General features: G+C 46.0%; 1 protein-coding gene across 1 annotated transcript in view; it reads right to left on the minus strand.

Annotated features, from left to right (window-relative positions):
• LOC308149831 (xylosyltransferase 1-like) overlaps positions 1 to 10,091 on the minus strand; it is a gene marked incomplete at both ends in the record, with an annotated part of 67,647 nt that extends 57,556 nt beyond the window's left edge. The window contains one exon of the mRNA XM_080522717.1: positions 9,786 to 10,091. Within this exon, the coding sequence (XP_080378843.1) occupies positions 9,786 to 10,091 (306 nt within the window). The remainder of the gene's footprint in view (positions 1 to 9,785) is intronic.
• Positions 10,092 to 12,500: the final 2,409 nt, after the last annotated feature.

Consider the following 12,500-nt stretch of genomic DNA (forward strand, 5'->3'; position numbering starts at 1 on the left):
GCGTTCGTGCGTGCGTGCATGTGAGCGTGCGTGTGCGTCCGTGCGTGTGCATGCGTGTGTGTGCGTGCGTGCGTGTGTGTGTGTGTGTGTTGTATCCGACAGCATGGCTATTTGATTTCCCCAGAGAGCGGCTAACCTAGTGTGTGTTTTCTCAATGACAAAGCTGTCAAGTGGTTTCCAATGACCATGTGCTGGATTCACAGATGTGTCCAATGTGCTTCAGAGAACAAACACAACAACATAACAGCCCCCCTGAGGACTGGAAGTGATAGCTATAGGACTGCCTCAAAGTAGTGTGGCTAATATACAGAAGATCAGTCAGCAGAGGAATGACGGCCCAGGTCTGGCTCAGGTCTGGCCCGGGTCTGGTTTCTACCGGCAACCGGATGTGGCCCAAGGACAACATTAGCCTCTACGGCTCTAGACTCTGGAACGGCTTGCCGGAGGACTTGAGGGAGGCAGAGAGTGTGGATATATTTCTAAAAGAAAGCTTAAAACACACCTTTTTAGCCTGGCTTTAACCTAGTGTCTTTGTCCACTTGCACTTGTACCCCTATTTCTTATCTCCTAATTTGTTTGTTTTTGTTCTTCCTTTTATTCCTGGTTTTATTACTAGGTCTATTTCTCTTATCTCCTACTTCTGGTTTTATTGTATTGTGGTTTATTTACTATTGTTTTTTATGTTCAGCACTTGGGAGTTGCATCCAATGCATGACTTGTGCTTTATAAAGACATTTTGATTGATTGATTTGATTGAACTTTGTTCCCCCCGGTGGCAAGAAGTGGGCCGTCGTTGGGCCGTATCTTTGCCATGAAAAGGCCAGACCCCGGCCAGCATGCGGATGCAGCCCAGGTCCCAGTGTGATCATAAGTCGATAAGTAGCCCAATTGGGCGGGAATACGCCCCAATCTGGCAACACTGCTCAGACCACAGATTGCCCAGTAGCTACAGGACCGTATCAGATCCACATTCCTCATACCAGATCTGGCCCACAGTAAATTGCCAACTCTCAACCAAGGCTGTCCCCCCCCCCCCCCCCCCCCCCCCCCACCACCCACACACACACACACATACACACACACACATTCAGACCAGGTCTGGCCGAAACTTGCCGTCTCCTGCACTTAGCCATACATGAGAGCAAGAGTCCAGATCTGGTCCACAATCGCCTGCTGACTGGATATATCTAACTGAGATTAACAGGTCTCATGTGACTGTACTCTATGTACACATGACCTCACAGGAATGTGCAGCATTTCAACATTTGTTACATCTTATGAGCATGTAACTAGGGAGGCTGGTGGAGGTAGACATCGGAGGACGGGGCTCTTTGTAATGCATGGAATGGAATATCAGACACGTGAAACATCTCGAACACCTCATTCCGTTCCATGCAGTACAATGAGCCCTTCCTCCGCTGTCTGCCTCCACCAGCCTCCCTGCATGACACATGATCAGAGAAAGCGGAAGCGAAGAATCCCTGCGCTATGTATTTACAGGATAGCGGCGTAAGGGAATACCTTCTGAAAGAGAAAAACTAGACTTACCGTATCTGAGAAAACAAACAAACTCTAAATTCTCCTACAGTGTTTGTACATATTAACAGATATATCTATCCGAGGAGAAACCAACATTTATCAAACGAACATCTCCAGTACAGTTGTGTTGTTTTGAAAAATATCTATTTAAAGGGATAAAGCGGGATCGGGGTAAACACTGGGCCAATTGAGTGATCAGTCTAATCACCCTTCCATATGGCCACGGACTGCCCTGAACACAGACCTCGCCCCAGGGGAGATGAGCTCAATGACACAGCGCGTACAAACACAAACACACACACACACACACATTCACACAGACGCACACACACACACACGCACGCACACACACACACACGCACATCTGCACACACACACACACACACACGCACACACACACACACACACACACACACACACACACACACACTCGACAGCCTGCCATGAATACTAACATGCAAGACTTTAGATAAACTAATTTAGCCCACCCTCCCCCTCCCCCCCCCTTCGCCCGGTCTTCTGAGGGCTGTGGTGTAAGCCTCTTACCTACAGGCTTATTGGCAACTTTAGGGCATCTGGCTCTACTCATCTGGATGATGTGATGTACTGTGTTACAGCAGGGAACGATGGGTGAGGAGAGGCTGTGTTGGGTGTGTTTGTGTGTGTGTTGGGGGGGGGATGGGGGATGATTGTTGTGTTGCTGTAAGAAGAGTAAGGCAAGACGGGGAGTAGGATAGTGTGTTTTCATTCATGCTTGTAGTTGTGGGTGTTGCATTCACACTCGTGCACACACACACACACACACACACACACACACACACACACACACACACACACATACATACATTTAGTCATCCTGACAGGGTCATGGCAATGAGTGTGTTGTTGGAACCCTTGGTTGTGCCATTTCACACTCCTTTTCACTTGCCTCCTGCTTTTAGTTTGGGTCTCCAGTGTGTGTGTGTGTGTGTGTGTGTGTGTGTGTGTGTGTGTGTGTGTGTGTGTGTGTGTGTGTGTGTGTGTGCGTGCGTGTGTGTGTGCGTGTGTGTGTGTGTGCGTGTGTGTGTGCACGAGTGCGTGTGTGTGTGTGTGTGTGTGTGTGTTAGCTAGCTACCAACACAATGGGAGCAAACATGTCTGTTTTGATTCAGAGCGAGTTTCTCTGGTATTTGGTTTGAGGGGTACCAACCAACATTCACATAAACAAGCAAATACGTTTTCAATGTCTGAAACATCATTTGAAAGCTTACAATCTGCCCTTTCATAATCTGGAAAAAATGTCAAACAAAAAATGACATTGTTCTACTTGAGGACTTTTTCACCAGAACGTGTCACATGCTATCAATGTGAGAGCTGAGCAGTGTCCCTCGTTTCCTGTAATGAAGCCGGAACGGCCCTTTGGTCGTGTGATAAACAAGTATTGACCCGATCGACAAGGCAATGCAACAACTGAATACATATAGACAGAGGCCTTGATTACTTCTCCTAGTGCTTCAGAGTGTAGGCACTGAGGAGGACCAGGAACCATGGACTATGAGACATCATTAAGAAAGAACGTCACCAGGGTTTCACACACGCACGCACGCACACACACACACACACACAGGGAGGGGGGGGGGATGAGAGAGAGATAGAGAGAGAGAGAAATAGGGAGAGATAGAGAGAGAGAGAGAGAGAGAGAGAGAGAGAGAGAGAGAGAGACACTGCTGCCTCTGTCCTGCCTGTCTGAAATGACGTAAGGTCCTCACCGAGGAAGGCCACATTTAGCACCCAGACAAGAAGAACCATTTAGCATGGAGGTGTTTGTGATGTCATAGAGGACACAAACAAGCATCAGAACAAGATGGCGGCTCTTTGATGTTTTGACTGTGCTGCTATGAACACCAAAATGATAGACGGTATCCTGATTCTTGATTCTTGACAGGTATCTTGAGATGAGGTTAAAGGATTCAATCTCGCTTTTGAACTTGGTTTAAAGTGGAGTGTGAAGCGTATATGAGTTACTTGTTGTTCACATCAAAGAGTCTTCAGTATTTCTTCAAACCTCCCCTTTAAAGGTAGATGGTACAGTTGAGTGTCTCTTTCGGATCTGTGTGTGTTTCAGGGGTTAAGTGTGTCTTTTAGATCTGCCTCTGTTTTAGGATAAAAGGAAGCTCGGAAAGGAGATGAAGTCAGCAGGTTGGTTGGTGCAATTTGTATGGTCACGTATGGTTAGGTTTATACTTTTCCTGTGTCATAGGTTTAACAGATGGAGTTGCTCATTATAGTGAAAAAGAAAATTGGGCAAATCTGTAAGATGTCTTGGTCGCTGTACCCTATAATCTAACATCTTCAAAGTTCTGTAGAAGTGTAATAAGTCATACTGTAAGAGCATTTCTTTTCCCGACACAGAGGAAATTGGTAATGCGGGGTACACACATAAGGATTTTTCGGATGTCTGAAAACGACAGAAAACGCCCGATTATCAGATGGATCTTAACATTTTCCAATAACAAAATCCTGTGGTGTGAGGTGTGTTAATTTAAGAGTCAATTCTCTTCAATTGTGCAATCAACTCTCCCGACAACCTGCTCGGAAAATGGGCTTGGGGAACGACAGATTCCAGACTCTCTAGAGTCTCGTTCCCCAAGCCAGAAATCTCGCGTGAATCCATCCTTATAATCCAATAATAATAATAACTTTATTTGTATAGCGCTTTTCCTGCAAATGTTGCGGCTCAAAGTGCTTTAATCATTATATAATCTTAATTTAATTATTTTGTAATTTAAAGGCAATATTAAAAGGATGGGTTCACGCGAGATTTCTGGCTTGGGGAACGAGACTCTAGAGAGTCTGGAATCTGTCGTTCCCCAAGCCCATTTTTCCGAGCAGGTTGTCGGGAGAGTTGATTGCACAATTGAAGAAAATTGACTCTTAACACACCTCACACCACAGGATTTTGTAATAGGAAAATGTTAAGATCCATCTGATAATCGGGCGTTTTCTGTCGTTTTCAGACATCCGAAAATCTCAAGGGCATTGATTGACACATGGAGCATTAGCTCACGCACGCACACACACACACACGCACACACGCACACACGCACACCGCACACACACACACACACACACACACACACACACACACACACACACACACACACACACACACACACACACACACACACACACTGTGTCTCACTGTGAGACATTGTCTCTGTGAGTGCTGCATCACGGCGTGACAACACCCACTCAGTTCCAAACATGAGGCGAGCACTGCAGCTGCTTTGAAAGAGTTTAACTGGGGGAGAAAGTGTGTGTGTGTGTGTGTGTGTGTGTGTGCATGTGTGCGTGCGTGTGTGCGTGCGTGTGTGTGTGTGCGTGCGTGTGCGTGTGCGTGTGTGTGTGCGCACTCGTGCTCGTATGTGTGCATGCATGTGTGTATGTGTGTGTGCACGCGAGCATATTTGTGTCAGCATGTGTGTGTATGTGCGCACGCATGCTTGTGTGTGTGTGTGTGTGTGTGTGTGTGTGTGTGAGTGAACGTGTGTGTGTGTGTGTGTGTGTGTGTGTGTGTGTGTGTGTGTATGTGCGCACGCACGTTCATGTTTGTGTGTGTGTGTATGTGAGTGTGTGTGTGTGCGTGTGTATGTGTGTGTGTGTGTGTGTGTGTGTGTGTGTGTGTGTGTGTGTGTATGAGTCAGCACCGTGATGAGGGAAGAGAGTGGCATGAATCAGGCGTGAGGTGGCCTTGCAGTAAGTCTGAAGACACATTAGACTGGTAGCACCATAACAGCAGCATTTCAGCAGAGCGTTTAAATGCAAAACAGATGCAGCACTGGCATATGAATACAATTAAACAGCCTTTTAAAAACCTTGGTCAGGGGAAATGCTGTATCTCTTTACAAGGGCAGAACCTTAAATGTCAACTGGACACCAGAATCCAGGTTTTATCGCTCTTCAGAGTGCTGTGGGGTCAAGGTAAGTGGTATGCTGCGTGGGAAGATTTACAGGGAAGAGCCAAGATACATTCAAAGCAGATACATGCAAACTGTACATGAACTAAGGGCCCCACTTTGCATGTGGAAAACGTGGCAAAATGGGAGCAAATTCAACCATCTTTACTGTAATATTTCGAATAGGCGCAATGACAAATAATCCAATAGGAGTTTTCAATACAGCGCCTAGCGCCTAGTTTCCATGACATGCAAATACATTTTCAGACTGTTTTGTAAAACTCTGGTAGAATAATCATATAATAATATAAAAATGTAATATATAATAATAATTCTCAGAAATATTGTTAAAGACAAGGTATGCAAAAAAATCATATTGTAGAGTTGTACGGTATGTTTTGCTCTGCAATCCAAATCGGGGCCCTATATCTCTATATGCCTTGGTGATGTCATCAATATGTGCCGTCACCGAACGGTATCCGCAGATGTTCAAAACAATGGAAACAAATGTCTGTTATTTACCGAGACTGGGCGAGTGTGAAAACCGCATCTGCTTAAAACTGGCATAAAAAAAAAAAACTATGCGCTTTTGGACGCGACGTGACGAAGGATGTAGCCTACAGGTTACGGTGACTCACGGGGGAAACACTTAGAACATGTGGCAGACAACTGTCAACACTGTAGCCTGGCGCTATTCTTCTAGAGAAACCAGAGAAAAAAAAGCATGATTGAGAGTTGAAACGGAGAGATGGGAGCTTGGCTGATTCCATTTAATGGTACACATTCTTCTCCTGTCTCCCCCCCTTTTTCAGTACTCTTATTGGCTCTTATTGCGAGCAACTCGCTGACAGAACATAGGTGATAAAGCATGTCTGAGGTTTAATACAACGTTATTGTATTATCGACCGATATCGTATAGAAATAAATCCAAGGATATCCACTGTAGTACCTACTGTAGTTAGATACTAGATCAGATTCTCATGCAACAGTTTTACAGATAAGCATCATTTTCCTCTACAGTAGGAAACACCCACGACCAACAGTCGTTCTGCCTGCTGTGTGATCTAGTCTAAAAATATCATGACTCTTGGGTCCAAAACCTCTGTTTCAGGGAGTTCTGTGAGGTAGCCTAAATGCTCCCCTTGTCAGAACTACTGGCTAATTCCATTCTCTCAGCCTCCTCCCTCTCTCTCCCTCTCTCTCTTTCTCTGTCTTTCTCTCTGTAGCTGCTTCTCTCTCTCTCTTTCTGTGGCTGCGTCTCTCTGTGTGCCTCTCTCTCACCTCCTCCTCCTCCACATCCTTCTCTCTCTCTCTCTCTTCCTCTCCTTCCTCCTCTCTTTCTCTCTCTCTTTGTGGCTGCCTCTACCTTTGTGCCAATCTCTCTCCATCCTCCTCCTTCTTCTCCACATCCTTCTTTCTCCTTCTCTCCCTCTCTCTCTCTCTCTGTCTCTCACTCTCTGTGGATGCTTTCTCCCTCTCCTTCCACCTCCTCTCTCTCTGTCACTATATCTCGCTCTCTCTCTCTCGCTCTCTCTCTCTCTTCCTCCCTCTCTCTCTCTGTGAAAGCAGACAACATCAGTTAGCTCGCATGCGTTACCCTAGGCACAACATCTGTAGACTGACAAACCACCACACACACACACACACACACACACATCAGGGGAGGCCTGTGGAGGCGGAAGAATCGGAGGACTGGGTTGTCTTGTGTTTGAGACCGTTCCTCATTCCGTTCCACACATTACAACAAAGCCCGTCCTCCGATTTCTGCCTCCTCCGCCAGCCTCCCCCCGACCGCCCTCAGACTGTGGCCTGAGGGGGGGGGGGCGACCAGTTGAATGTAGAAATGAAAGCCATAGAAATGCAGAAAACGAGCCAAGCAAGCTGACAGACGGAGAGGCAGATCTGTGTCCACCGGAGGAGAGGACACGGGGGCCGAAGGCATACATATACATACATACAGCAGCACGCTCCACATTACCCAGCAAAGGTCACCGCGGCTGATATGGTGTTTTTTAATGGTAAACGCTTGTCGAGGAATCACCGCCGGCTTGTGCCCCGAATGGATTTTGACACTCGGCCAAGGCCCAGTCACAATTGATTCTCTGTATGTCAGATAGAGAAAATTAACTTATAAAGACACGTGTTACAAAAATCAGAGAACCTCGGATGGAAATAGCGTTTTAAAAAAAAACAACTTCATCTCTCTCAAACGGCAGGAACGAGTCATAAGGAGGTTTGATTCGTCCTTGTAATGACTTTCCATATGTTGTGTGTGTTGTTGTTGTTGTTGTTGTTTCTGCCTGCCCGGAGGGGCATCACGGCATCAGGGAGAGAGGGAGAGGGAGAGAGGGGGGGGGGGGGTGAGAGAGGGGGGGAGGGGTGAGAGAGAGAGAGAGAGAGAGAGAGGGACAGAGAGATAGAGAGAGAGAGAGAGGGAGGGAGAGAGAGAGAGAGTGAGAGAGGGGGGGGGTGAGAGAGAGAGAGAGAGGGAGAGAGAGAGAGAGAGAGAGAGAGAGAGGGAGAGGGAGAGAGAGAGGGAGGGAGAAAGGGGGGGAGAGAGAGAGAGAGAGAGAAAGCAAGGGAGGGAGAGAAACAGAGAGAGAGAAAGAGAGAGAGGGAGAGAGAGAGGGGGGAGAGAGAGGGAGAGGGAGAGAGAGGGAGGGAGAGGGACAATCCCACACACTTGATGGATAGAGTGAGTCACTCTCACACACTTCGTAGGAGACCGGTGATAGTGAGCAGTCAAGAGATGTGAAATGTGGAGCCGCTTCTTCAGCCTCCAGACAGCAGAGTCATGTCAAAGCAATGATGGGCTGACTGGATGAGTGTGACCATGCCGCTTTTATGAATATTGTGAGGGGAAATGAACATTTTGGTGAACTCATGCGGTCAAACATTGCCGTTGGTTTGGATTGAAATGGCCCTCTTTTGATCTTTGAATTGCTCATACTGTATTGTCAACGTTGCCCAAGACAGCTTCGACATCCTGTTAAACACAGATTTCAACCTGTACTGTGATACAATTCATATACAGTTAAACTCACAGTCATAAGCTGAACCTCTGGGAACTGGCTATATCAGTTGGCCTGGAGAGTGTGGATGCTGCTCCTAGTCACAGTGAGTAATAATGTCGCAATTTGACTTGAAACGGCCTAAAAATCGTCCTCTTTAGGGAGGGATGTTAGTTCCAGCTGCTTCCCTTGCTGTCCATGTTATTAGAGTCAGCTGTGGTCTTGTTTTAATTTATGTTTAAAGCACTCATTGTCGCACTTTGAGGTAGTTTTTCCAATTAAAAATGAATAATAAATGCAATGTAGACTTATTATTATTATTGTTATTATTATTATCACCATTATTGTTATTATTATTATTATTATTATTATTATTATTATTATTATTATTATTATTATTCGGTTCCATGCGCAAGTAGCCTTAATGTCATAGGGGCTCTCAACATGATCAATAAGTCTTGTTACAATTGACGACATTTTTTTTTTTAAACATGTCAATGATTTGAATTAACATTTTTTTGGTATTACATTTGCCTACCCAGATCAGCTTCATTCATATTCCCAATGGGGTTTTCACATGAACTAGTTCATTAAGCCATTACGCATTGATACGCCGAATCTGCAAATTACGCGTTTCTAATGGCCATTAGACAGTAGCGGTGTTGTCTTGCTGTATTTGTTGTCATATTAAAGAGCAAATCACTGTTGCTGACCCATAGCAGAACTGTCCCCTGAAGCTTCGATTTACGCATCTCCAATTACCTATGGATTAGCCATGGAATAATGTAGCTCTGGACTGAACTGTGTGAGTTCAACATTACACCCCAGTAGCATTTATAAACAGGTCTGGACTCAAATGCATGCCTTCAATACAACCATAATGTGGCATCGTTTAGGCTATCTTCCAAACGCATCGAGTCTTTCCAGATATCGGATTAAAGAGTCGTCGTTACATCTGTCTCCCTTTACGCGGGAGGCATCATCAGCATCACATCTCCTAATTGTTGAAAAATACACTAAATGTAACATAATACACTGAATGTAACATATACACTGAATGCAAACGAACCCAGCAGGGGAAGGACCCAGTTCATTCATTCACTGGGCGTACTACTAGATCCATCTACCACCAAAACGGTCAGGAATTGCAATTAGGCTATATTCATGGTGATAAAGAAAGAGGTTCCGTGTCCTGTTCCTCGTCTCTACAGGAGAGATGCCATACATACATACAAGTAGAGGTAAAGGACTTGGTGAGCGATCTGCTAAGCCTGTCATCAGTAGCGCCACACTCTCTTACCGGCTGCTGGATGTGACGGACGGTCCCTGTCCCTGTCCCTTGCGCCGGAGGAAGGTGCTGCTGATGCTGGACCCCGTGTTTGAAACGCTCGCTGCTGCTGCTGGCTTTGTTGCCGCCAGCCACCCGGTCTCTCTTCTCCCGCAGGTTCGAGGAATCGCCGTTCTCCCCCCGTCCCTCGCCGGAGTCGAGGCTACTGAAGTTCCACACTATCAGCGTTTGCACCAGCAGCACCGTGAGAGCCGCGATCAAGGCGGACCGGGAGCGGCGGGCCAACCGGCGAGCGCACGATCCGCCGACCATCTTCATCTTTCACACCGGGGATGGAGAGTGGAAGGTAGGTACTGTAGTCGGGCTTTCTGGCTCTGCGTAGCGCGACAGGAGGGCGAATTGAACGGGGAGGGGGGATTGACTCTACTCACGATGGCAGAGGCAAGGAGGAGCGTCGGGGAGGAGGAGAGGCACAGGGCCACCGTGTGGTGAAACGACGTTACGCATGAAGATGTTCTCCGAATGTTTCTCCCGGTTTTTCCGCGATGGTGTTTAGTAATGAATGACACCCCCCTCTTTGTCTGCAATGACGCTCCTGCTGCTCCACGGTTGCGTGCTGGTAAGGTTCATACAACAACGACCATCACTTCATGACAGAAACGCAGGGATGTGGTGGAAGTGCTCTGAAGGTGGTGGCCACAGCGCCTGATCACGTTATCAGTACCATGGACAGAGCTTAAAGAACTATGGCCAGCTTCTTCAGTGAAGCCTGATCTCACACCCACCTATTTCTGTAAACCAGAACCCATCCTAACCATAGTCACATCATCTAGTCTCCACATCACTGGCGGACTCAGGGGGGGGGGGGGGGGGGGGGCAGGGGGGGCGACTGCCCCTCCTGGTGCCCCCATGGTTGAAAAAAGTCTCTCTTAAGTGCCCCTTTGAGTGGCAAAAATGCCCTTTTGAGTGGCTAAAGTGCCCTTTTGAGTGGCGAAAATGAGAGGATGTGCCCTATTGGCTGCCCTTACAATGGTCTAAACTTGACCATGTGCACTGATGGGGTCCCATGTTGTGCAGTAGGTGCCTTTTTTTTCTTTTCGCCCCTGCCCTTCAAACAGCCTGAGTCCGCCACTGCTCCACATGTCCTAGTTTAGTCTGGCTCCTCACTGTGCATTCGGTAACTTTTTTGTCCAACATTTCATAGACATAGGTTTCTGTAAAACGAGTGTGATTCACAGGTATAGCCTACCTGGTAAATATATATACCTATTCAAATTTACATGATTTGAAATGTGGCTTTCAGTATACCATGGATCAAATCCAGTATACCAACTTTATACAGTAACCCCAACAACAACAATATATTTGAAATATGTAAAAGAAAGCAGGAGGAGAGGGAGGGCTCCAGGAACAGACTGTGAAGGGACAGAGACTCTCTGCAGGTGGGAGCGGGTCCTGCAGCGGAGGATACACAGCCTTCATTATTATCGATAGCATTACTATAACACCTAGCCTACTTTATTGATTGTATTATTGTTATTATTATTATTAATTTTGCTTTTTAACATTATTATAATTATTAGATTTTATTTTATGTTGTTGGTGTTGTCATGTCTTTGTTTTGATGTTTGTTTATGTTTAGTCTTGCTCCTTGCCATGAGTGTGTTTTCTAATAATAATAATAATAATAATAATAATAATTTTAAAAAAGCCATGTCAGTGGCTCAATGACATGATGCAATGTAAAAATGCCACAATAAAACAGTATAAAAAACAAAACAAAAATGAACAAAATGAACAGAAATAATCCATCATCCCAGTGTGGAGCATTTACGATTGTTATTTACTCTCCTGTAATACCTCAGTGCATCGTGTCTAATTTACTCTAGCATCTCAGCCCTGCCTAATTACCAGCCAAGGCTGTGGTAAAGCTGGGACCTGGGGTATAGTAGACACACACACACACACACACACAGACAGACAGGCACACACACACACACACACACACACACACACACACACACACAGCTTTTCTTTAAAAAAGTCAACAAACTTGTTGACACTATCAACGAGGAAATCCATTGCCAGGCTCTTCTGGTCTTTGCTTAAGGGCAATGAACCACTGTGGTGAATAAATAAGATAGAGCTCTGTGTGTGTGTGTGTGTGTGTGTGTGTGTGTGTGGTGTGTGTGTGTGTGTGTGTGTGTGTGGTGTGTGTGTGTGTGTGTGTGTGTGTGGGTGTGTGGTGTGTGTGTGTGTGTGTGTGTGTGGTGTGTGTGTGTGTGTATAGGTGTGTGTGTGTGGGTGTGGGTGTGGGTGTGTGGGTGTATGTGTATGTGTGGGTGTTCGGTGTGTGTGTGTGTGTGTGTGTGTGTGTGTGTGTACAGTACCAGTCAAAAGTTGGGAAGGTGTGTGTGTGCGGGCATGTATCTACAGTAGCTATAGAGCTGTGACAAATTGATGGGTGGTTTGCTGCAGTATAAGGTGAAATAGGATAATTGGGGGAAAAATTGAGAAATTCCCGGCTAGGATTCTGAAGGCGAATCTTTGCACCTTTTTCAATAGGAGTTGAATTATATAGTGTGTGTGTGTAGGAATTTAGACAGGGTAGTATTAGAACAGATGCATTATTTCCTGTGGAACTTGGACCAGTGTTTTCTAACCTCGAGGAAAGCTGGAAACAGACAGGCAGACAAAGCACATTATGCAAAGCACAAAACAACTGCC

The sequence above is a fragment of the Nansenia antarctica genome (assembly GCF_963989245.1).
Source record: "Nansenia antarctica genome assembly, chromosome: 2".
Lineage (NCBI taxonomy): Eukaryota > Metazoa > Chordata > Actinopteri > Argentiniformes > Microstomatidae > Nansenia > Nansenia antarctica.